General features: G+C 37.7%; 2 protein-coding genes across 7 annotated transcripts in view; both read left to right on the forward strand.

Annotated features, from left to right (window-relative positions):
• Positions 1-182: 182 nt before the first annotated feature.
• On the forward strand, positions 183-11,851 carry naxd (NAD(P)HX dehydratase). 6 transcript variants are annotated; one of them, XM_065292949.2, is made up of 11 exons: positions 183-475; positions 2,091-2,546; positions 5,691-5,829; positions 6,132-6,177; positions 7,177-7,265; positions 7,494-7,602; positions 9,489-9,539; positions 9,695-9,799; positions 10,459-10,579; positions 10,662-10,782; positions 10,860-11,851. In XM_065292949.2, exons 1-11 carry the CDS (start codon positions 418-420, stop codon positions 11,008-11,010), a joined length of 1,446 nt encoding a protein of 481 aa, XP_065149021.1. In that variant the 5' UTR covers positions 183-417; the 3' UTR covers positions 11,011-11,851. The 6 variants fall into 6 exon arrangements, with proteins under 6 accessions (XP_065149021.1, XP_065149023.1, XP_065149022.1 ...); XM_065292948.2 differs by lacking the exon at positions 183-475 and adding an exon at positions 483-608; XM_065292946.1 differs by lacking the exon at positions 183-475 and adding an exon at positions 896-1,958.
• A 579-nt stretch (positions 11,852-12,430) lies between these two features.
• ankrd10b (ankyrin repeat domain 10b) overlaps positions 12,431-26,726 on the forward strand; it is a 34,086-nt gene continuing 19,790 nt past the window's right edge. Inside the window, exons 1-3 of the mRNA XM_065292952.2 lie at positions 12,431-12,985; positions 17,117-17,269; positions 22,648-22,739. Of these exons, the coding sequence (XP_065149024.1) occupies positions 12,794-12,985; positions 17,117-17,269; positions 22,648-22,739 (437 nt within the window). The 5' untranslated portion in view covers positions 12,431-12,793. The remainder of the gene's footprint in view (positions 12,986-17,116; positions 17,270-22,647; positions 22,740-26,726) is intronic.

Here is a 26,726-nt window from a genome sequence, read left to right on the forward strand (position 1 = left end):
TCACAGGAAGTACGCTGCGAAGGCGTAGCCGCATAAAAATTATGTGATTGACGTTAAAATATAATTTTTTTAACCGGACTTTCCCATGCTACGTTGCATTATTTTGGAGTTTAAATGTCAAACGTGGACTGAATTTCGCTTGTGTCATAACGCATAAGCGGGAGAGCAGAAACGTCAGCGGAAGTGTGATGCGTATAAGAGGGCGGACAAATATATGCCTGCATTTATATCTTAAACGAGTGAATTCGTGTAACTCGAGTCATAATCAGAATAAATATCGAACTTTGTTCCTGTCGTCTGACTGGATTCCGCAGCCAATCCCCGTACAAAGCTCCCGAGCTTTCTCTCTCGCGCGCGCTCTCTCTCTCCCTATCTCTCTTTTTCTCTTCCTGCTTGAACTGTTGACCAGTGAACTTGATGAATCTCAAACGTGCCGCCTTCATTTTCTCTGCTCAGCCACTAAATCTGTCAATTGGTAAGATCGCAGTTTACCGTTGGTTGGTTTCCAAACAATGAATAGGTTGAGAAGGACGGAATGCATGGACGTTCACTTCTCGTCGTGATAACTGTAACCATTACAATCGCAGCAGTTTTGCTGTATGATAAAGGTAAATGTTTGGAGGCAAATGCTGTCAAAGTTGGCAGGTGTTAAACTAGTATGGTCCAGAAGTCTGAGATCACTATACAGTTTGTTCTATCATATGAATTGCCTAAACATTTCAGTGAAAAGTTGTATTACAAGGAGGAATTTAAAAGTATTTCGTATGCCTTTTCTCAGCACGCAGAAGTTTATGCAAAACTTTATGATCCATGTTATGACTCCAGGGCTTGCAACGTATTTCTTTTGTGCAGTAAATTAGGGGTTAACGTTACTCGTCTACATTGGTGACACAGAAATTGTGTATATGTGGCAGAAATTGTGAAATTAAATATGTGCACGTTTTTTCCCCGAACTCTTTAAACTTTTACATAAATGGTTTTAGTTACAATTTGCTTCCCACATCTGCAGCGTGTTCTCGTATTTTTTGACCCCACTGCCTATTTTAATTCATTATACTTACTCCAAACAGTTAAAAAAGACAAATTTCAAACACTAAATATGATTAAATGGGTATATATCGGTCTTTTGTTGTATAAATGCTTACAAGGAGGTATTTTCGACTGTATGTTTACTGTGCTTGCACAATTTCGCTGCGAAACGCACGATACGATGACGTAGTGCGCAGCTTTTCTGTGACGTTTTCAGCGTTGTTGGCGCGGGTAAACACACTGGTGAAGTTCTAAGGAGCTTTGCATAAACCAGCTCAGTTAATCCCCGCAGGTCAGCTAGGCCTTTGTCACAATGCGCTCGAAAACCGAGTGAAACGTCGTCCAACTAAGACACGGATCCCTCACTTTAATCGATGCAAGGCCGAGCCACGTTGGCTAGTTTGCTGGAGCGCGCCGTTGCTTATACAACATAATGCTAGTGAATGCTACGCGGGGTTTCCTGTGGTCGGACATGGAGACGAGGGCGCTGCTAAACATCTGGGGAGAACACGACGTGCAGACGGCGCTGGATGGGAACTTCAGGAACAGTCACGTATATCGAGACGTCGCGAACCGCCTGTGCGAACTGGGCTTCGATCGGACACCGGACCAATGCAGGATACGGGTCAAGAGCTTAAAGAGGCAGTATTTTCAAGCGAAGGAGGGATCCAAGAAAAATGGGCAGTACCACAAGATGTGCAAGTTCTACGACGAGATGGAGAGGATATTGAGCAGTAGACCCCTTGTTGAGAGACATGACATCGACAGCGTTGCTGTTGGAGGAGATGAAACGATGGATGAAGATGCTGAGAGTACGGAAATGTTGCACGAGACTCAAATGGATGGCAGTGGTGAATGCTCCTTTATGGAGCATCAAGTGAAAACTGAATATCCATCCTTCCCTATTCCAGTGACAGTGGGTGTCATGAGTATGTACTCATCTCTCAACTTATTCTGATTGGTCAGAATAACAATGATCTGCCATGTTTCATCAGTGACGTGTCTTTATATATATCTATGTATTTGCTTTGTTAATATTCCTTTGCTCTTTGTTTCCAAAGGTTCATTCCCAGCGAAACAGAGCAACCTGCCGAAAACAAGCGCCGCTTCATCCTCAGCTAGCAGGCCGCGGCGAAGCAAGAAGAGGTTTGCGAACATGTCGCTGGAGAAACTGATGGAGAAGTTTTTGGAGCAGAGCATGGAAGCCGAGGAGAACTTTTACAGACTCGAGGAGCAGCGTCTTCAGGCCGAGGATAAGCGCAGGGAGGATGAACATTCCAGAGAGCTGCAGATGCTTCACATGTTGGGGCAGATTTTTACGGGCATCAGCGCATCATCATCATCATCTGTAACGCCACCCACTCCGCAGCCCTCTGGTATCCCCCAGACTAACCCCGCCGTATCCCTTGCACATCAGTCTGCTGGAAATCGTAATCGTCCGTCTGCCTTGACCGAGTTTGCCAGCCAAAGCCAACCAGCTGGCCCAGGTCTGCTCATGGAGGAGGGTGACGTTCAATGTTCGTCTAAAGTCATATTCCGTAGACAAAAAATGACCTTAAATTAGTACACAGTCAAAAACGACAATATTTTACATTAATATTTGCTAAAAAATGTGAAGTGCAGATAGAGGAAATTGGTAAAACCATCCTATTTTTGTACTGTTTTGCATTGCTCTAGACTTATATTTATTTTACTGCTGCTGCTTACTCCACCGAAATTGGTTGATGCCAGATATCATTGGTTTTTAAATGTGAGATATATGAATTCAAACGACTGAGATTTTGAGCTGCAGTGGATTGTTTACTCTTTCTCAAAGAAATCTATCAGATTTGCTTAAACACAATTGAAGTGTGTTCGGTTATTTTTTTGACGCTTGACGGATGTAATCACCATAAGCTGTCTTTGTATGGAAAAGAGCAGGATAAAGATTATAAAAAGTTTGTTTCTGTGTTCTGGTAAAGAACAACAGAATACAAGTTTTGTTTATGTGAACTGCTCTTTTAAAGTGATCGTTAACTCAGGTGAAAAAGAAGTACACTTCCATAATATGCCTAAAGTGCTTTATTTTTGTGCACTGATTTTGTACTTAATACACAAAAAATTCTTCTTTAGTACCTATTAAGAAAATACTTTTTTTTACATCTAAGTGTACTTATCTGTACTATTTTGAGGCACTATGAATATGAACTAAAATGTGCTAAAAATATTTAAAATTTGTATTTAGGTACCACTTGTATTACACTTGAACCCATCTGTGTATGAAAGATGTGTTCAAGTATATATATTTTAAACAGAGATGGTATGTTAAAAGCAAATTTTAGTTCCTATTTATCATGTCTCAAAATAGCACAATCAAGTACACTTAGATAATCTTAAAGGTGCCATAGAATGTAAAACTGTGTTATCTAGGCATAGATGAATAATAAGAGTGGGTAAACCATGAGCCTCAAACACGATTGTTTCCTTCTTATTTAAACCTCGTGCATGCAAAAGACAGCTGGAAAACAGGCCAATCTCAACATAACACCGACTTTGACGTTACAGTCAAGATGTATGCCCCAACATTAAATTTCACATTAAATTAATTACAATTTTGTTACAATGCTGTGACTGCTGAGTTAGTGTTATATGCTAGCTAATGCTAAATGCTAGTGTTTAGGCTGAAGTTCTACTATTGACGTCTGACGTTGCCACTCAGAAATGTCCATTAAAATCTCCAAACAATTGGTTATTCCTCAAAATCTGTATCTTCGTCTGATAGAGGCTAAAACATAACATCTGTTTACACACACACAGAGCTACTAAAGGAGCTGCTCTGTGAAACAGCCAATCAAAGCAGAGCTCAACATATTATTCATGACCCTTTCAATTAAAGGAATATTCCATTTTCTTAAAAAAAAAATCCAGATAATTTACTCACCACCATGTCATCCAAAATGTTGATGTCTTTCTTTGTTCAGTCGAGAAGAAATTATGTTTTTTGAAGAAAACATTGCAGGATTTTTCTCATTTTAATGGACTTTAATAGAGCCCAACATTTAATACTTAACTCAACACTTAACAGTTTTAAAGGACTATAAACGATCCCAAACAAGGCATAAGGGTCTTATCTAGCGAAACGAGTGTCATTTTTGACAAAAAATAAATAAAAAATATGCTCTTTTAAACCACAACTTTTCGTCTAGGTCCGGTCCAGCGCGACCTAACGTAAATGCGTAGTGACGTAGGGAGGTCACGTGTTACATATATAAAACGCATATTTGCGGACCATTTTAAACAATAAACTGCCACAAAGACATTAATTAGTATCAGTTGACATACAACAATGTAGGAACGGTCCTCTTTCAACACACTTGTAAACACTGGGCGGAGTTTTGCGTTCGTCCTCTGTGACCTCTTGACGTCATGACGTATTGCGTGGGGTCACGCTGGCGCATCACGACCGGATATACACGAGAAGTTGTGGTTTAAAAGAGCATTTTTTTTTTGTTGTTTTCAAAAATGACAATCGTTTCGCTAGATAAGACCCTTATGCCTCGTTTGGGATCGTTTAGAGTACTTTGAAACTCTGTTGAAAAAAACTGTTAAGTGTTGAGTTAAGTATTAAATGTTGGGCTCTATTAAAGTCCATTAAAATTAGAAAAATCCTGCAATGTTTTCCTCAAAATACATAATTTCTTCTCAACTGAACAAAGAAAGACATCAACATTTTGGATGACATGGTGCTGAGTAAATTATCTGGATTTTTCTTTTAAGAAAATGGACTATTCCTTTAAGGTAATAATAGTTCATTTCATTTTCAAGGCAAATCCTAGGGCTGTAAATGGACATGTAAAACTGTCTCTGGATAATTTTTCACTTAATAAAGCCACGTACATTCTTTTTAGATATCAGAGAAAAATGTTACACATTTCAATGCATTCTTTGGCATCTTTAAGAACATCTTAAAAAGTACTAAAGAAGATTTATTTGTATATTAGGTACAAAATTAGTACATGAAAATAGAGCACTTAAAATACATTAAGGAAGTGTACTGCTTTTTCACCTAGGAAGTCCAGAATTAATTGTGGTCCTTAATTTCTCATCCTCATGTCGTACCACACCCATAAGACCTTTGTTCATCTTTATAACACGAATTTGATCAAATCCGACAGAAAGGCTTTGTTAAATAATCCATCTGCATGCAGTGGTTCAACTTTAATTTCAGGAATCAACAAGAATACTGTTTGTGTGCAAAAAAACAACAAAGGAATGACTTTTCAGTTTCGAACGCGCATTCACAGTGTCATTTTCAGTGCCATGTGAATCCATTGTGAAGCTCTTGTGAATGAAGACTGACATGAAAGAGAAGAGAATGTGGAATAAAGTCATTCTTTTTTTTGTGCACAGAAAGTATTCTCGTCGCTTCATAAAATGAAAATGTAACCACTGCAGGTACATGGACTATTTAAATAATATTTTTCTTAGCCTTGAATGTGGGATTTGCGTTGCTGTCAATTGGAGGTCAAAGAGCTTTAGATTTGATAAAAGATTTTCTTAATTTGTGTTTTGAAAATGACAAAAATTTTATTCTGGATTGAACTATACCTTTAACAAACATTTAACATGTATTTAATATAGTATGGAATTGTGATTAAAATAATGACTGTTCTTTTTCTCAGTCATAGAGCGCTCCTTCTCCTTGGGCACAACTGCAATGGACAGTGTAATACCTCTTGTAAGAAACATAATTCCTCCACTGACATCCAAAAAACACAAGGGTCAGGATGGACGTATCGGTATCATTGGAGGATGTCAAGAGTAAGTGAAGCACAGATCTTTCTCAGGGCTATACATTTACACTCCAAAATTTTTTGGGTTGGGTCAAAAAGGGAGGAACCCAACCCATTGGGTTGAAATTTAACCTACAGTATGCTGGGTGGTTTTAACCCATTGTTGTGTCAGATATAAACATTTTGTAGCCCAACGGCTGGGTTTGTCCCTTTTTGACCCAATGCTGGGTTGAAAATAACCTGATAAACCTGCAGCTACACACACACTTTGCTGGCTGTTTTTTATATTTTACCTTGTCTGGCAAAATTGACACTTTGTTTTTTGTGTAGGTACACAGGTGCACCTTATTTCGCAGCTATCTCTGCTTTAAAAGCAGTAAGTATTCTGTTTAAAATACACCTCATTTTGGCTTTGTGTATTTCATACAACTGCAGAAGATGCTGATTAGTAGGTTTAAAGGGTTAGTTCGGCCAAAAATGATATTAAACCCATGATTTACTCACCCCCAAGCTGTCTGAGTTGCATATGTCCATAGTTTTTCAGACAAACACATTTTCGGATATTTTAGAAAATGTTTTAGATCTTTCAGTTGATGTTACGTCGCAACGACCTTCAAGTCCAAAAAAAGTGCGTCCATCCTTCACAAATTAAATCCAAACGGCTCCAGGATGATAAACAAAGGTCTTCTGAGGGTAATCCGCGCGGTGTTGTTGTAGAAATATTCATATTTAAAACTTTATTAACGTAAATAAATACCTTCCAGTAGCGCCACCATCTTAGTCGCGTCCGCATTCAGGATGAGAGCTTACGCAGCCTACGGAGGCTACTCTGCTGCTGCTCTGTGCCCCCCTCCTCCGAATTTGTCATACGTCACTAAGAAAAGTGCGTACACTACGCTAGCACTCTCTCCTGAATTAAGAGGAGTCTAAGATGGCGGCGCTACCGGAAGGTATTTATTTACGTTAATAAAGTTTTAAATATGGATATTTCTACAACAACACCACGCAGATTACCCTCAGAAGACCTTTGTTTATCATCCTGGAGCCGTTTGGATTTAATTTATGAAGGATGGAAGCACGTTTTTTGGACGTGAAGGTCGTGGACCCCGTAACATTACATTTAATCAACTGAAAGATCTAAAACATTTTCTAACATATCCGAAAATGTGTTTGTCTGAAAAACTATGGACATATGCAACTCAGACAGCTTGGGGGTGAGTAAATCATGGGTTTAATATCATTTTTGGCCGAACTATCCCTTTAATTGGTTAATTATCTTTATGTGTATGGCTTGTTTTTAGGGTTTTGGAAGTGTCTAAAACTGAAATCACCTTCATTATCATTGATCCGTTAACCTTCTCTTTTTATTTTTCAGGGAGCTGATCTGTCTCATGTATTCTGCACCAAAGATGCAGCCCCAGTGATCAAGTCCTACAGTCCTGAACTCATCGTCCATCCTGTGCTGTGAGTAGGAAATCCTATTAGACACAAACATTTATTACAATTGAATTGTATTAAGTATCACCGGACGCCAGCAAACAAGAGTTTCTTAGGTAATTCAATATGGACCTTGAAAGATATAATTCAATTCCATGGGCTAGCTGAAATTAATTTCATTCTGTGCTCTGACTCAAGGCATGTCGAGAGATTGGAGTATGATGTGCTGTGTTTTTCTCTTATCTGTACATTTAGAGACAGTCCCAATGCCGTGGAGGAAATCGAGAAATGGCTGCCTAGACTTCACAGTCTGGTTGTGGGGCCAGGTCTAGGAAGGGAGGATAAGCTACTGAAGAACGCAAAGGCAAGAGTGATGAATCACATTTAGTCTTTTTAAAACACCTTATCACAGGAAATCACTACTCTATTTTATTTTGTAAAGGATTTTGTAAAATCTAAAGTCCTTGTTTGGCACTTTTAATAGTTTGTGTGGTGATAGACCCTTTTTTCAGTTAGTGAAAAGTTAGTAATGTTGTATAGCTACGTTTTGTTAGTTTGCTTTTAAACAATGACTGGACAAATCCAGTTTTGTCTTCCTATATAAGGTCACTCAATTAGTTGCGTTTCCGTTAAAGATTTGTACAAAACTTTAGTGTTATTTTCTAAATCCTGAAGAAAAGCTACTGCGAAATGAACCCATTTCCATTTACTGATGTTATGCGACTAAAAAGTCATTTTGTTTACTTAATTCATCTCAAAAACAATGGCGATGGGTGTGTTTAACTTCACTCACTGCTTTGCAGAGACTGACATGTGGATGATGACTTGAGCAGTCGACTCCCTATTCGCTCTTGCGGTATTTTGATGTCATGCGCTTGTCGATTCTTGTGAAGCCACATGAAGTCGAACACACCTCTTCTGTCTTGTCTTTCAACTTATCATACCGTGCCATACTTAAAGAATGAACATGTGACACTTTACGCACTGCAGACCTGTAAAAAAAAAATTCTAATCCAGTTTTAAGATATGCCCGTAAAACCACCTCACCCAAGCATAAACTTTTTGCAATATATGGAAGTGTTTGCGAAGTTGCCGTGTTTCCATTGGGCAAATTTTCAATACGCTAATTCAATTTGAGCAGTTTGAAGGGTAATGGAAATGTATCTACTGTCCAGGACAGCGAATGCTATTAGAAAAGATTAACTTTAACGGATGGAAACAGATTGGCCAACCCATACACGCTCACTTATAAGTGGCCTGACATCTACAAATATCACATAGAGAAACCAAGCATGTATAGTAAAGCGATTTTGAGGATGTTTAAATAATAAGATGTCTAAACCTACGTGTTTAATTGGCACATATCTTATATAAAGTTTGCTCTGCAAATGTAAGCATTTATGATAATTGTTTCTGTCCGGTCCGCTCGGTTTATTTCACACAGTTTAACCACAGCTGTCAGTTTAGTTTTTTTTTTTTGCCTGGCAGTGGCAGCAGGTATGCGATAAAATTTCAAATTGGACACTGTACTGTCACAACAAGTTGACATTTGCATTCTTTGTGTAGCTGACACTGTGCTGATTTGTATTGGCCACCTCCAGTTTTTGTTTAGTTTTTCCTCCAGCGACTGCCGTGATGTTATCATAACTTATGCACTAAAAGGGTCTATATACTGGCAGTTAAAGGTTTTGTAGACCATCAAATTCTCTCTACGTGTGTTTGTCCAAAACTAGAGTTTGAAAGCAAATGTAATGTTACAATATTATAGTAAACTTTTGAAAACTGCCTGGTAACATTTTACAATAAGGTTTTATTAGTTAATGCATTAACTAGCATTAATAAACAATATAGTTTATCAGCATATATTATTTCCTCTAAATGTTAGTTATAACATGTCAATACAGTTATTCATGTAGGTTGATGGTGCATTCATTAGTGTTAACAGTTACAACGCTTGATTTCATCAATGTATTAGTGAATGCTAAAATGAACATGAAATAAGATTAATAAATGCTGTAGACGTATTGTTCATTGTTAGTTCATGTAAGCCAATGCATTAACTAATTGTTAACAAATGCCACCTTATTGTAAAGTGTTTCCGCTAGTATTATAAAATTAAAAACGTAATTCTAGATCTTAGATCTTGCCAGTACTATGCAATTTTATTCATAATATTCACATATTAATATTGACATTTATGTTGATTTAATACAAAGATTTTAACAATTTTATTATTAATATCTTTTTTAGGAAATTATAGAGAGGTCAAAACTCAGAAGTATCCCAGTCATCATTGATGCGGTGAGTACTGGATGTTTTCCTGATATTTATGTTGCTTTTGCTCAGCATGCTCAAACATTGCTTTTAAACAATTTATTGAGGCCTGCTGGACTTGCAAAGCAAGCGCATTGAGGCTTTACACATGTTGCTTATGCATGTTTGTGTGTCTTTTACAGGATGGACTTTGGTTAGTGGCGAAAGAGCCATCTGTCATTCAAGGATATCAGAGAGGCATCCTAACACCCAACATTATGGAGTTTAGTCGTCTATATGAGGCCATGGTGAGTGAAAAACGGTACTGTTTACAATAATCTGATATCTAAGATATTCTGTGCAATTATGTTCACATATATGTATTCCTTTTTTTAGATTCTCAGGTTGGATAGCCATTTAACCCGATAAACAATAGACAAAGTTTAATATTGTTGTTTTAGCCATAGACTGTAAAAAAAATGTGGACGTAGTGTCTGTGACGTCACCCATCAGTTTGTGAAGAGCTTTTTTGAAGCCAATAGTAGGCGGTACCTGCAATTGCCATCTTGGTAGCACGTCAAAAAAGCTGAGGTGGCTGGTTGCTGAATCCGTGCCCGCCTAGCTCGATGGTAGTGACAGCAATAACTTATTTATAAAATTCACCTTAAATTACAGAAATACATTTTAGAAATAAACCTTATGTATAAAATCCCCCCCCCCCCCATAGTTGTCATGAAGAGTAAAATTAGTTATATAGACCAAAAACCCTTTTTGTACCAGGCTGTAAACATATTATTTTCTGCTATAAAGTTGGGCATTTTAACATGGAGGTCTATGGGAATTGACTCCCTTTTGGAGCCAGCCTCTAGCGTCCAGTCGATTTTAGGACAGTGTTTGATTGAAAACTAAATTAAAAAGTATAAGAATAAATTAAAAATATAATTTCCTTCATCATACTGTTTTTTAGCACCATGAGCCTCTGGACAGCTCTGACCACAAGAGAAGTGCACAGCAACTGAGCATCGCCATGGGCCATCTGACCTTGGTTTTAAAGGGGGAGGAGGACATCATTACTGATGGAAAAACAAGTCAGTCATTTTCTTAAAACGTTTCCTAAGGTTCCAGTGTACCTTTTTTTGCTTTGTTTTTAACTCCTGTGTCTGCTTTCAGTGCTAACCTGTAGTCAAGAGGGCAGTGGACGTCGTTGTGGGGGACAGGGAGATCTGCTGTCAGGCTCTTTGGGAGTCTTCGCCCACTGGGCATTCAGCTCATCTCCAGAGGCAACTAAAGGGTACGGTGCTTTGTTATCTGCAGTCTTAACTGAGTTAATAAATATTGCTTGTTTAACATAAATTTCTCTGTTTTCAGTATGAATCCCTCACTGATAGCTGCGTTTGGTGCTACTGCTCTAACAAGGCAATGTAATCGGCAGGCCTTCCACAAACATGGCAGATCTACAACCACCTCTGACATGATCCAGGAGATAAGCAGTGCTTTCAAGAAGTTGTTTGAAAGCTAAACTACATATATCCAATCCCTTATTAAGATCATACATAGTTTCAAATAAAACAAATAAAAGTCTGCATCTCCGCACCACTCAGATAAATAAAACACACTGTTGATCATCGAAGTTCATTTACCCCTTTTTGTTTTAAAGTGCCTCTTGTAGTTTTGCAATACAATATCAACCGCTTCTCCACTTTCATGTCTTATGTGGTGGCGAAGGCCTCTGTAAATGTCATACACTGTTTTTTATGTATAAATCTATATAGAGAGAAATCTGTAGATGTGTGTTTTATGTTTTGGAGTATTTAGATTTGTAGATGATAACCTAACCTAACAAGAGTTTTAACACTCCACCTCTCTAGGAACCAATTGCTCTATGGTCACTACTGGTTGCAATTTATTTATCGGTCTGAAAATTTCCCTTTCAAGTATTTAAACAAATGCTGTATCTTTATATACAGTGATGTTTCCCAAAATTAGGCTATTTAACATCTTGGTGTGGTTTCCCGGACAGGAATTATCTTAAGCCAGGACTAGGCCTTAATTTAATTATGAAATATAATTAGTTTTAACAAACATGCCTTACTAAAACCTTACTTTTGCATTTTGAGGCAAAGCAAAGGGTACTTGTGTATTTTAAGATATGTCCGTGCAAGTTGAGTTAAGTTTGGACACCTCTTAACATTTATTTTAGTCTAGGACTAGTATAATGCCTGTCTGGGAAACCGCCCCGTTATGTTTCACAGTAACTCACAATCCCTATTCAGTATGTGAGACAAATTACAAATATTTCCAAGTTGCTGTCATTTTTATTAGTTTGTTATTTTACCTATTAAACTAACCTGAAAGTTTTACTTACAAGTGCTTCTGTTTTGTATTTGTCATGGTGTTTAAATGTCTGGACATTTTATAGAAATATGTATAAAAAAATGATACTCATCAAAACGTTTTGGTGAAATCTGATTCTTGTTATGAGGAAAATCTTTTGCAAGGTAAACTATATTTAGTATTCAAACAATGATTCAATTTTTCTTAATCATAAATAGTTGTCACCTAAACATGGATTTTATGATCCATGGAGGGACATTATTACACCAAAATCCGTTGACTTCATCTTACAAACAAAATGAATGTCGTACACCATTATATAACTTGTTATTCTTAAAATATGACGACATAAGGAAGAGTTCAGAGTTTTGGCGCGCAGTCTGAGCGGGAACTACTCAATCCTAAATCCATAATCCGTTTCTGGTTTTGCGGCACTGGTTTATATTTTAGTGAGCATGCGCGACTCCACTCCGGAAGCATATAAATCCGTTTATGGTCTTGAGGCACGTCAATGCGTAACTCCAGACACGTTCCGTAGCGGATCCGTTTCTGGTTTTGAGACATTTATATTGTACTGGGCATGCGCGAATCCAATCCAAAATCACAAATATCCGTTTCAGGCTTTGACGCACATTCAAGCCTGACTCCATATCCCAGCCATAAGGCGTCCGTTTCTGGTTTCAAGACATATTTTATCGTACTGGGCATGCGTGACTCCCGTCCGATGTGTCAATGTGCCCGTTCCTGGTTTCCTGAGATCCTCGCATGAAGTTTCTTTCCTTGCGCGAGTGCGCAAGTTGTGTGTATGTGAGCACGGCACGCCGTGCGTCTCGCCGCCTCTTTTTTATATGCGCTTTGTTTGTTGACCACGACGTATCTAATAAGATCATATTTCGTCGAGTCCATTATTTTCGGCGCCGATTCCTGTTTCCACACATTTATAAGGCGGGTATTTTTGTCTTGCACTAATGTCGGTGGGGCTGGAGTCTGGATTTTCGAGTGAAGAGGTGCTTCACATTCGCTTTCCTCTTCATCGCGCGTGCAGAGATGGAGATGTGGGCGCGCTTTGCTCGCTCCTCGAGTGTAGCCCAGATCAGCTATCCGTTGAAGATTCTTTCTACGGGTGGACACCTTTTCATTGGGCCGCACACTTTGGAAAGGTAACTTACTTAACTTGTAATGCAATTATTCAGTTAATGTCAAGTCAGTGTGTGCATATGTGCGTCATCAGCCAAATTATGTTTTATTAATGTAATGAGGGGGATTGCGGTCGGCCGCGTATGCAGACAAAACATGCACTACACAGTGTACACAAAAATAAGTATTAGACGAAAAAAATCTTTTTTTTACATTTTGTTGATCACGAATACAAACATCGTGTATATTTGTATCTGCATTTGTGTATACATAACTTATATTTTAGTTGCAAACCAGACAGTTAAGAACCACATCATTAGATCAGGTCAATGCACGTGTTATTACATTACATTACATGCATTGAGTGAGTTAATTGTAGACAGATTGGTTTGATTGTACTTTATTGGCTTTCATCCTATGTCAGGTTTTAACAGGCTCTGCAAGTGAAACCTGTGCTGGTGATAAAAACAAAACAATACAATTATAGTAATAATAATGTAAATAATAAAATCTTTAAGTTTGGAGATTTTTAAGGTGTTCCCAATGAAAGTAAGTATTTTTTTAGGTTAATCAAACTTTCACTTTTTACAGTGTACAGTAACATCGTTGTAGGTAACAAGATTCGATGCTTGCAGGTCTCTCTCTCTCTCTCTCTCTCTCTCTCTCACTCTCTCTCTCTCTCTCTCTCTCTCTCTCTCTCTCTCTCTCTCTCTCTCTCTCTCTCTCTCTCGCTACATTATCTGTTGTGTAGCTATTGTGTTCTCGGATTTCTTGAGTTTACCAAACCAGAAGAAATGCAAGATGTGCAAGAGTTATCAAAATGATTTAACCAACCAAGGTTCATTTCTGGAATCTATGTTGAAAGTGAATTTTAAGCATTGTATTGATTTTATCTCCACAAAATACGGGGGTGCTTTTCAGTATTGCATCTCAACACTTAGGACTAAGGTTAGCAAAATAATTCATTAATTCATTAGTATCAGCAGCTAGCACAACTGACATATCCAACACGGTGTGACCAACACACATTGACTAATGTTATTACAGGTTGTGTGTACGGAAAGAAAAATCAATGGCTTTTCAGCGCACTAATTGTTTCATATCAAAATAATCTCAGATGACTCATAAAAGTAGTTATGAGGAAGCTATAAATCTCTCCCGATTCTTGTGCCACTCCCACTTTCTCTGTGTTGTGATCTTTATCTGGGTGTGTTTAATATTTTAGAGAGCGGGAGTGTCTGAACGAATCCTTAAAGATTTTGCAGGAATAAGAGTCAAGAAATGTATATGCAAAATGGCAAATGGCATGTCTAGAATAGTTCCACTGTATTGTAAACTGTCTGTTAATTGCAAAAATGGGATGCTTCATGTTCCCAGAATGGTGAAGTATTTACTTCTACCAGCAGGGGCTGACTGGCTAACCAGCCAAACTTTGACCCCATTGGCAAAGGCTGATGAGCATGTCTGGTTGTTGATGTACTAGATGGATTCGTTGTACAGACGTGTAATGACAGTAAAGGCATTCTGTTCTAATCTCCTGGTGTCAGATGCAAATTCTACAGACAGCTTTTAAATGAAAATAGATAAATAAGCTGTGCCCCAATTCAAACGCTTGGTCCTTTAAAGAGTAACTAAACCCTAAACCAACTTTTTTTAGTTAATGATCTGTAAGAATGATGCTTTATTAGTGCTGTTCATTGATTTTAGTAATTTTTTTGACATTTGGATATAAAGTGTTTCAATACTACAATATATGGTGTAAAAACGTCTGATTGCTGCCCTCTTCAGGTTGAACGGTGGCTACTGCATTTGAATTTTCCCATTGGATGTTGGGTCCAAAAAATGACTCGTGACGTAAGCAGGTTCAAGCTCACCACGCCCTTGTTACGATCTCACCACACACTTGATACGAGCTTAGTTCGTCCCCTCTATCTCTGTTGGGATCTGCCCACTTTTCTTGCATTTTTCAAATATTGCAGTGGGTGGAGTCAGGCTCTGACCAGGGGTTTAGTTACGCTTTAAAGAGTAACTAAACCCCTGTTCAGAGCCTGACTCCACCCACTGGCAATATTTAAAAAATGCAAGAAAAGTGGGCAGACCCTAACGGAGATAAAGGGGATGAACTGAGCTCTTACCTAGTGTGTGGTGAGATCGTAAAAACGGCGTGGTCAGCTTGAACCTGCTTACGTTGGATCGTACCACTTATATCACATAGTACTGCAACATCCAACAGGCAAATTCAACTGCTGTAGCTACCGTTCAACCTGAAGAGGGCAGCACTCAGACGTTTTTACACCATATATTGTTGCATTGAAACACTTTATAACCAAATGTCAAAAAAGTTACTCAAATAAATGAACAGCACTAATAAAGCCCCATTCTTACAGATCATTAACTAAAAAAAGTTGGTTTAGGGTTTGGTTACTCTTTAAATGACACTTCTAGCCTATGGAATTTAGGGCCGACTTCTGCCCCCCAAAAACTGTCCAGCGAACCATAAAATCTAAGAGTCTTTTTACACAAAAAATGTCTTGTCAAATTCTAGTGTTTACTGCTCTCGGCCACTATTGTCTGATTAGCTTATTCAAGTCTTGGAGGTATTTTCAGCAGTATTTAACTCACAGGAAAAGTAATACTCTTCTCTATGACGGTAACAAAAAAAAAACACATCTTTAAAATGTATATCAGAAACAATGCAATTTAGTATTACATAAACGTAATAACAACACACATTAAAATAAAGCAAGCTAAAATATCTGGCAATGGTGTGAGAAAATTTTTGTTGAATTAAGTGTTTAAAAATAAAATAAATGTATTTCAAGATTTTTTTTCTTACCCTATTGGCAGATATTTTTGCTTGTTTTAAGCACAAATTCACTTAAGAAACTTAGACTTCTCTAAGGTCATTTTGTTCATCAAGAAAATACATCTTGATTTAATTTTTTTTAGATATTTGTACTGAAAACAAGACAAAAATACTAAGTAAGAAAGTCAGTGACAAGTTCCTTTTTTTGCAAAATGCACACTTTTATTTAAGGTTTTAAAGTTTTAAGGCCTGGTTTCACAGACAAGACTTAATTTTAAGGCCAGGACTAAGCCTTAGTTAAATCAAGAGATTTAAGCATCTTTTGTATGTATCTTGAGATAAATCGGTGGCACTGGCATATTTTAAGATCAGTTAGTGCAAATTATTTTTTATTGAGATAGGTCTAGGACAAGCCTTAAGCCTTGTCTGTAATACCAGAGGTATATGTTTATTTTAAAACGTCCAGTTTATCCAGCCATTATAGGTGCAGCAATGAACCTTGGTATGGCCTAGGCCAGGGGTCTCCAACCCTGCTCTGCTGAGCTACCATCTTGCAGATTTTAGCTCCAACCCCAATCAAACACAGCTGAATCAGCTAATCAGGGTGTTCAGGGTTTGCTTGATAATTACAGACAGGTATATTGGACCTGGGTTGGAACTGAATGGCAGGATGGTAGGGTTGGAGACCCCGGCCTAAGGCTGTGAAACATCCATTTTTATCCTTTGGGGCTCGACAAAATAAGAACGCATTTTGAGGCTGCATTTTAGTCAGCTTTCGAATTGGGATACAACTATAGTGTAAAAAAGTCTTGATTTTAAATTTGGCAGTTTTGGGGTTTATCGTGCAATAGGGCTGGGCAAAAAAGTCGATTTTTCGATTAATCGTTTTTTTTTTAAACGTGGTCGATTAAAAATCGATTCTCAAAGAGCAGAATCGATTTTTTTTTTTCATATTTATTTCCGCAAACATTGAACGGAGGAATGGAAGCATTTAAGATTTCGCAAGCAAGACATGTTGTGGCTTTTAATTTCTTTTTATCAATTACCCACTTGTAAACTGCTGTTCACTGTTCTTTTTTATTAATATAGTATGTGTATTAAATCTATATTCATTGAGTTGAATCGAGAATGGAGTATAAAACCTACCAGAGAACCGGAATCGAAAATGTAATCGAGAATCGGAATCGAATCGATTTGACAGCTTGTGAATCGAAATCGAATCGATCTGGAACATCTGAATCGATACCCAGCCCTATCGTGCAACATGTATAGTGTTCAGCCAATTTTGTAAATATTTGTTTTTGCTTTGGCCACAATTGAAATGTTTCTTGTATCCTCTGTCACCCAGCTGGATTGTGTTATGCGTCTGGTGCATGTAGGATGTGGTGTGAACTCCATGACCTCTCGCTTTGCTCAGACACCTGCTCATCTCGCTGCCTTCGGAGGTTATCCTCAGTGCTTGCTGTGGCTGCTGCAGGCTGGAGCTGATATAAACAGACAGGTAAGAGATCACTGTAGGCAGCCAATTGTGTTATGGTTGTGATTAGGGCTGCCCCCTTATCATTAGTTGATGTGGAGAGGCTTGTTTGAATAAATTGTTTGTTTATTAGTCGCACAATAACTCTGTCTTTTGATAGACAGACGATGTGAGGTGGAGTGATCATTTCTAGAGGGAAACTTTTGAACCAAAATGTTGACGTGTGTATACTCTTCAGGCTAACGTTTATTATTCTTTTAACCTCAAATATGGTTTATAATTTGCTTTAGGAATGTCAGTATCGGTTATTCTGGTATTCAAAGTTTTTATTAACAATTAGTAAATAGTCTTTTTTTAAATTCACACTAAAAACTGACTTAAGTAATCAATACAGGGCTAAAATGGGGATGGACATTTCTTTTATCTTCTTATTACAAAGGAGTCTGTCACTATTGACATTCTTTGGTGTTTGCTCATATGTTATTTGGATGAGTACTTGACACCTAAGGATTTTTTTAAAGTAATCGTGACAGCCCTAAAATGCGCTCCCACCCAGCTTCATATAAACCACAGCTACTGACCAATCAGCATTAAGAAATCGACCTATCCACTTTGTAAGATAAGATTTTAATTATGCCTTTCAACTCAGATATTTTTTCTTGAGAGCAAATTTTGAAGGTGTTTTCTGTGACAAATCAGACTGAATTAACCACAATGAGTTCATTCTGAGGCAATAGGCGCTGCATGATGGTTGTAGCATCTCATTGTTCATTGGATATTGCATCATTATTGAGGTTTTCCTCAAGTGTAGGATGCAGAACACTTTTTTGTTGTATTTTTCATAGATTCTTTGCCCACACCATTCATTGGTGTTTACTGCAGAGCAACTCGATTACTAGGCCAATGGTTATGTAACCAGCGGTGTGTTACTGTTCTCCAAATATAGGTCTGTTTCACATCCCCTTTGCTCAGGCAAATCAACATTAATCATTTAAGGACATCACCCGCCCCCTCGACTGATCTCTTATCCACAGTCTTGTCTTTTACTGCTTGGATTTATCCTGCTTAATGGAAAACCAACTGGGCGTGAGACTGACCTACATTCTTCTCCCATGAATCACAGTTTTTTGTTGAAACCGCTGGGTGATGCTCACTGGATCATTTATCCAGTGAGGTTTTTCTGGCAGGGTGAGGAGTTCAGGTCTCCTGTTAGGAGTGCCTAACTGGCTGATCCACAAGCTTTAAATAAATGATGATGCTGAGCTGTGGCGAGAGATTGCACTGTCACTGCTAGTTAGTGGGGAGTGATGTGCTGTATTTTGCTTGTATTTGATTGTCATATTATTGCTTTTAGTTAGGCTAGTTTGCTATGATTAACTACTTCGTACTATTAACTACTTCTTTATTATTTCCTAAAAATGAATCGCTTATTGTTTTCCTCATTTTTGTGGGTCGCTTTTCATAAAAAATTTCCTAAATGTAATTTTGTGGCGGGGAAAGAGTTAAAGGGGTGAAACATCTGTGGTGTGGACATTGTTTGGGTTTATATACAAAGGTTGTACAAACTGGAATTTATCTCATACTTAGAGCAAAACACTGACACTCATGTATTGTTACAGTGAAATAAAATTACTCCCACATACCAACTGTTGATCACACCGGCGTCCACCCCTATTTATGGGCATATATTAGTTTGCTGTAATTCCCTATGGCACAGTATACAGCCAATAGGATGCACAAAAATGTCATCTTTGGATGAAAATGGCATTAGTGGTTTTCAGCTCAAATTAAAGAACAACCAAACAAGTAAAGGGAAAATCAATGGTGCTCTGCCTATCAAATATATTTTTTATGTTAATTGAATAACTGATGAGAGGCTCACTACCATGCTGTTATTATGTTTTGCCTGTTGTTTTTATTCAAATTATTGGGTATTTTAATTAAATTTAGTATTAACAAGGCTGCTAAATTGCTACATTGCTTTACTACTGTATTACATATAATAGTTTTCTATAACTTCACATTATTTAAATTAAAAAGCTGTTAAATTTGATTGCTTATTCTGTTGCATAGGACTGAATGAAAAATATTTAGTATTGTTTGATTTTGGTCAAATTTTGGTGCGTTACTTTTTTGTCTATAGAGTCTGTTTATCTACTTAAGGATATTGGTTAAATGTTTATAATTATAAACCTTTCTGAAAAAGATAATTCAATGCTGGAATAAGAAGACTGTATTGACAAAATTCCTGCACTCATGTGTTTCCCACACATTGACTTTACTTGGGCGGGCCGCCCAGGTATATTAACAACCGCCCAAGTATTTTTAGCATCAAATTTTGTCTTTTATTTGTTCTTCCGTGATAATGACACACTTTCATTATGACTGTTTGCATGCAGGCACCTCTTGTGACTCCCAGTGAGCTCTGTGTCACATTGTGTCGTTCCATGTTTCTGAACTTGAGCAGAGTTTTATGCATTAGAGGTCTTCACGGAGAACCCGGGAACTGTGCAGTTCCGGGTATATATTTTAAATGGTCAGTCAGGTCCGGGTCGTTCCCATTTAATTACTTCGGGTTCCGGGTCTGGTTATTAACATTGTGTGTAAAACCCGAGTCGATAAGAGAACGCTTATTGGGTACTTAGGCTCATGCACAGTTTCAACTGTGCCTCCGGTTTCAATGGCGATAACATCTGCCCTCTTGTTTTGAGAGTCACGACCACGTGCTGCACTTTCTTTGTCCCATTTTTATAATAATATTATTAATGAACTGTCTTTATATATCTAAAATGTTTGCTCAGAAGAGATGATGGCAAATAAGCAATGCTAATGCACTGAACGAGCAATTATAGCTCAAATGGGCAAATGGTCCTTATTCAAGAACTCAAGATTAAAAAAACGCAAAGTTAAAGTCACCCCTCAAAGTGACATCAAGTAGACTACTAAATCTGAAATAGTAAGTGGTTTAAGCTCTTTTAATCGGCAAGAGAGGAATAGAAAGAAAAGCAATTTTACTGCTTCTGCTTTATTTAATAGAAAGCGAAGAAACCTACATTAACAGTTATACGAGTCCCATTTATAATCTCTAGACCTGTTTATAATATATAGACCTACATTGTCAATCATTAATATGCTTTACATATTATTGTATGAAAAATAGTCTTTCTCGATCTCTTACAATGTTAAAGGAAAACACCACCGTTTTTCAATATTTTACAATGTTCTTACCTCAACTTAGACGAATTAATACATACCTATCTTTTTGCATGCACTTAATCGTTGTGAATGTGTTAGCAGATAAAAAGTGAGAACTATATTGTATGGCGGAAGAGCACTTAGTTTGCAGCACTTCGACCTCTGGTGTAGTAACATCATCACTCCTGACTACTCCCCTCTACAGCACTCCGCCGACGTCGAAGTGCTGCAAATTAAGTGCTCATACAATATAGTTTTCATTTTTTATCCGCTTAAAAAAATGGCACGTTTTATTTTGTGCCCTCGTGTAACTACTCATGTAACAGTCTTTAAATGGGGAAAACATGGAAGTGTTTGGTGGCTTCTAAATTCATCCCTGTTTGGATCCTAAGGAATGAATGGGGCTAGGCTAAATGCTAACACATTGATGACGCGCTGCACAAAGATTAAGTCCATGCATTGAAAAAAGATAGGTATGTATTAATTTGTTTAAAGCAGACATATCATGCTTTTAAATCTGTCCTTTTTACATATAAATCATCTATTTGTGGTCTATGTAAAGCGAAACTGCAATGCTTGGGTCTGAATTCCTCATTATTATAGCCCCACAGGCCCCCTTTCTACCCCTTTTCTGATGTGCATCTGAGAGCAACTCGTTTTGGTACTGTCTTTTTAAATGCACGTCATACCCTGCCCCCACTCCAGGTTGCAGAGGTGACACTCGGTTAAACTCCACCCCGTTCGGCCATTTTTGTAGTTTTATAGCAGAGATACGATTATCTAGCTGCACAGAAACTTTTTATTTACTCGTTATTCACAAAATGTCAACAACGGAAGACTTGTCCATCCAGCCTTATATGTTCGCGCCAGAGTCGGAAACGGACTGAGAGGAAAATGAAGACGACGAACCTGCAGAACAACGTCTTCATATGAAGGTATCGCAATGGTGTGAGGCTGCAGCCTCCGGAGGTCGCATATCTAGGCTGCATGCGTCATCAAGACGGTCTTATTTCAGAATATTAACAATTATAAAGTTTACTATTATTCTTAGTTAATCGTAAGTTGTTGTAATATGCTCATGACTTGCAAATGTGATGCTCAGTTAACTTAAACCAGGCTTGATGCCCAAAAGCGATCTCCGCAGGCTGCAGCCTTCGGAGTGAGAAACAGCACTGCTAAACCATGACCACCGTGTACTTTACTTTTTTACTTTAAGTTATAAACTGCTTACCGAAGTGCTCTGCTCGTCGTCTCCAAAGAAAGAAGTAATTGACCCCTCAATCAGACGAAGTCTATCGGCAAATCCTTCTTTATACTGGCGGAGATTGGTGAAGTAGTTATCCTTAAAGTGCCTGGGGCACACAAAAATGACTTTACCCACAGATGTGAGTACATTTCTTACGCTCTCGTAACTTATGCATCCTTGAGCTTGGACTACAATATCGCAGCGAGAAATATAAAATGGCGGATTGCTCGTAGTGTTGGGCTGGAAGTCGATGTCCTTATTTAGCAGTTCCGCTGCAAATACTGTGACGTAATTGTTCAAAAAACGTAATAGATAATAGAAAAATCAGAACCGGTTGGAAAATATGACCAAAACAGAATATAAAGATATCAACAAAGCACCTGAAGAGACTAATTTCAACTTTTATGTACTTATAAACACTACAAATATACAACAAAATGCATTTAAGAGCCAAGAAAGTGGATTTAGCATGATATGTCTCCTTTAAGTTGAGGTAAGAACATAGTAAAATATTAAAAAACAGTGGTGTTTTCCTTTAATAAATCTTTTCACATATGTGTATGCACATGTGTTTCAGCTTATGTGAAATTAGTATGTTCAATAAATCAAAGTATTGTGTAACACTCACACATTACTATAGTTGTTTGTCACATGTATAGTAGACCATTTTACTTTGTTGGGTAATAATGATTGCCTTTATCACCGGCTACCACCACAAATAAATTTCATATCTGTGGGAAACACTGCTGTACTGATAAGATGTATATCTTGTAATGCATTGCATTTCGCTTTAGACAAAAGCGTCTGCCAAATGCATGCCAAGGCCAGTCCAGTTTGTAAAACATTACTGAAAAATATTCTTGCCTATTCTTTCCATATTCAAGTATATCAATAAGTATCCCTGGAATTAGCTATTGAGTTACTGACTTCCTCAATGTATTCCTTGCCATCTGTTTCGTAGGACTATGTGGGAGAAACCCCTCTCCACAAAGCGGCACGTGCTGGTAGCGTTGACTGCATTAAAACCCTTCTGGTCCAGGGAGCCAAGGCAGAGTAAGTCTTATCTAACTGCTGCTCAGAGCTCATTTAAAGTAACTGTATCTCTCTCTATCCTCTACATTTATACAAATGCCCAACTGGTGTTTCATTTAAGAAGGGCTCCATCAACAACAAAAAGATTATTTATATTTATAACATGAGACTACTTTTCTACCACTGCCAAGACAATATGAGAACAAGCCACTAGTTCATTTCGGTTATGTAATCTTGATGAGGTTTCCTGAGCCTCTTTAAAGACATGGGCCATGTTGTCCTTACTTTGGTTTTTAATTAAATTCAAAGTGCCCTTCATAGTGTGTGTTGTTGCACAGAAGGTGTTATTAATGAATGTCAGCTGGTTTGTTTCTCTCATGTCCTGGGGTCAAACATCACCCTTAAGTGAGATAAAATCACTGATACAGTGGTTGTCAATTCCTGTCCTGAGGGCCCAAACCACTTTTTTGTGTTTTGTCTATATTTATAGAAGAGATTAATCAACTGAACCTGGTTTGTCAGATAGGAGAGCCAAATCAAATTTGGAATATTCTGGGTCACCAGCTGTAAACCACTTTGTCAGTGATTTTTACCTCACTTAAAGGAATAGTCTACTCATTTTCAATATTAAACTATGTTATTACCTTAACTAAGAATTGTTGATACATCCCTCTATCATCTGTGTGCGTGCACGTAAGCGCTGGAGTGCGCTGTGACACTTCGATAGCATTTAGCTTAGCCCCATTCATTCAATGGTACCACTCAGAGATAAAGTTAGAAGTGACCAAACACATCAACGTTTTCCTATTTAAGACGAGTAGTTATACGAGCAAGTTTGGTGGTACAAAATAAAACATAGCGCTTTTCTAAGCGGATTTAAAAGAGGAACTATATTTTATGGCGGAATAGCACTTTTGGGAGTACTTCGACTCGCCTGAAAAGTTCGCTCCCCTTCTCCCTCTCAGAATGGGAGAGGGAGGGTGTTACTGCGCCGAGTCGAAGTACTCCCAAAAGTGCTATTACGCCATAAAATATAGTTCCTCTTTTAAATCCACTTAGAAAAGCTCTACGTTTTATTTTGTACCACCAAACTTGCTCGTTTAACTACTCGTCTTAAATAGGAAAAACGTTGATGTGTTTGGTCACTTCTAACTTGATCTGTGATTGGTACCATTGAATGAATGGGGCTAAGCTAAATGCTATCGAAGTGTCGCAGCGCGCTCCAGCGCTTATGTGCACGCACACAGATGATAGAGGGATGTATCAACTCTTCTTAGTTAAGGTAATAACATGGTTTAATATTGAACATGAGTAGACTATTCCTTTAAAGCTAATGTTAGGTTTGATGTGGCAGCAAAAGTAATAGGATTAGTCTTCAATTAAATAAAAAAAGCAACTTGTTGTGTATTAGTCATGCTTTTTCCCTGATTACAATATTAAGGTGGTTGCTACTTTTATTATTCTCTTACTTTTGGAAAATTTCCCTCAAAAATTATTGATATAGTGAGGTTAAAGGGATAGTTCACCTAAAAATGAAAATTTTGTCATCTTTTTCTCACTCTCATTGTTTTTTTTATTCAGTTGAACACAAGAAGATATTTTGATGAGTGATTTTGATAAGCAGAAAGTTGACGGTACCCATTGACTTCCATAGTATCTGTTTGTCCTACTATGGAAATCAACATATACCGTCAACTGTGTGCTTACCATCATTTATTAAAATATATTATTTTGTATTCAAAATCATAAAGGTGAACAACATTAGGCTGAGTAAATGACATAATTTTCATTTTTTGGTTAACTATCCCTTTAAAAGAATGTCAGTACAGTACAAACTGTATAAAGTAAAAGTTGGATCTACTTTAAAAATTACTTGAATTGGTAACGCCTAAAAATTGAACTCTCACTTTAAAGGACAAGTTCGGTATTTTAGACTTAAAGCCCTGTTTTCAGATTGTTTATGATGAAATAGAATGGTTTTGACTGAAATTTCGACATTTGCGGCTGCCCTGAGAATTTCCGCGTGTTTGTGTTTCAGCTCAGACCTCTAAAATGGGTTTAATGGTGCACTGGAACAATCCTTCCTAAAATGCATTAAACTTTCGTTTACAAAGACGTGAAACTCACCGAGTGGTCAGGGGTGTTCACTGGTATGCTCACACAAAAATCGCTGCAAAAGATGCTTTCCAACAGCTGTTTTAGCATTCGTTGTTAACTTGTGGACCTATTTTTCCAAACGCCTCACACCCGTATATTCTTCCGCTTAGAGCTTGAATAATAGACACTCCAGCCCAGGTGGTGGCGCTAATCCGCCTTCTCCAATTGCAAGAATAGAAACAAAGTTCCCGGCACGGAGTAATACCGTACCTCACACCACAACTAATACAAGTCAATGGAGTTGGTAAAAACTACGATAAAACCTGTTGGAATGCGTCTTTTGGAGCGATTTTTGTGTGAGCATACCAGTGAACACCCCTGACCACTCGGTGAGTTTCACGTCTTTGTAAACGAAAGTTTAATGCATTTTAGGAAGGATTGTTCCTGTGCACCATTAAACCCATTGTAGAGGTCTGAGCTGAAACACAAACACGTGAAAATTCTCAGGGCAGCCGCAAATGTCGAAATTTCAGTCAAAACCATTCTATTTCACCATAAACAATCTGAAAACAGGGCTTTTTTACTGTTTTGGAATCCATTCAGCTGATCTTCGGGTCTGCCGATACCACTTTTAGCATAGCTTAGCATAATCCATTATATCTGATTAGACCATTAGCATTGCGCTTAAAAATAACCAAAGAGTTTCTATATTTGTCCTATTTAAAACTTGACTTTCTGTAGTGCCCGAAAATTGTCCCCTGCTATTGAAAGTGGGGACTATTTTCAGGTGCTGCGTAACATTATTGCGCCTGCTCAACCCATGTTACGCCAGCAAAGTTCTTGATTATTACGCCGAAATGAAAGTATAGTTCCTAGCCATATCTGTTTAGAAAATCGCAACTTTTAATTTTCCATCAGTCTTAGTACACAATGTAACTACAGAAGAATCAAGTTTTAAATAGGAAAAATATTGAAACTCTTTGGCTATTTTTGATGCTAATGGTAATAAGATTCAATAAACTATGCTAAGCTATGCTAAAAGTGGTACCGCCAGACCCGGAGATCAGCTGAATGAATACCAAAACGGTTAAAATCAAATGTTTAACTAAGGGAGCTGGAAAATGGGCATATTTTCAAACAAAGTGGAGTGTCCTTTTAAGTGAAAATTTTAAGTTAAAATGTTTAAATATTTTAGGTGTTACCAATTGAAGTAATTTTTAAGTTAATCCAATGTTTAATTTTTACAATGCAGTACAGGAAACGTTACACTACAATACAGGAGAGCTTTTGTCTTTTTGGAGTTGACTGTTATATGAGATTGATTTAACACTGAACATGTAAACTTTTGATCACCCAAACAAAGTATTCCATTATTCACAGTACGATCATTATATTATTGTTAAGAATCTATTTATGTAAAAAGTTTGGAAACATGCTTTGATGGAGCTCTTCTTCAATGTTACCAGATTTGGTGTTATTGGCTTGGTTTTGGCTAAATGTGAAATGTATTCTTATTCAGTAATTTGATGATTTCTATCATGTCTTCTATAATTCCCTGTGAAGTGCAGAGGTAACATATCCTTTTTGTTTCCTTCATATTTTTGATTTAAAATGTGTTTTCATTACAAGGTTGCGAACTCTTGCACATTTCCTCATATCTCAAAAGCAAACAACGACTTGCTTTAAATTCTTCTTGGCTGCTAAGGGGCATTTCTCTTGTTAGTAGAAATGAATGATAGGTGACCATTTTTAACTCCATGGTGTCAGGAACAATTGTGCTGTATTCAAAATGTCTCTGCATTTGGTCAGACAGATCATATACCAATGTTTACCAGTCAATTTTTCATGGATGTTAGTAGTGATGAGAGGATAAATGGCAATATACACTAATAATACGTGGCCGATCACTTT

Source organism: Paramisgurnus dabryanus, chromosome 15 (assembly GCF_030506205.2).
Source record: "Paramisgurnus dabryanus chromosome 15, PD_genome_1.1, whole genome shotgun sequence".
NCBI classification, from domain to species: Eukaryota; Metazoa; Chordata; class Actinopteri; order Cypriniformes; family Cobitidae; genus Paramisgurnus; species Paramisgurnus dabryanus.

What these genes read in the sequence shown, in the direction of transcription:
- naxd (XM_065292946.1), top strand. Translation starts at nt 1,463, where the DNA reads ATGCTAGTGAATGCTACGCGGGGTTTCCTGTGGTCGGACATGGAGACG. An exon ending in AGCTACTGAAGAACGCAAAG is followed by an intron (nt 7,603 to 9,488) that starts GCAAGAGTGATG and finishes TATCTTTTTTAG; the next exon opens with GAAATTATAGAGAGGTCAAA. An exon ending in TCTCCAGAGGCAACTAAAGG is followed by an intron (nt 10,783 to 10,859) that starts GTACGGTGCTTT and finishes CTCTGTTTTCAG; the next exon opens with TATGAATCCCTCACTGATAG.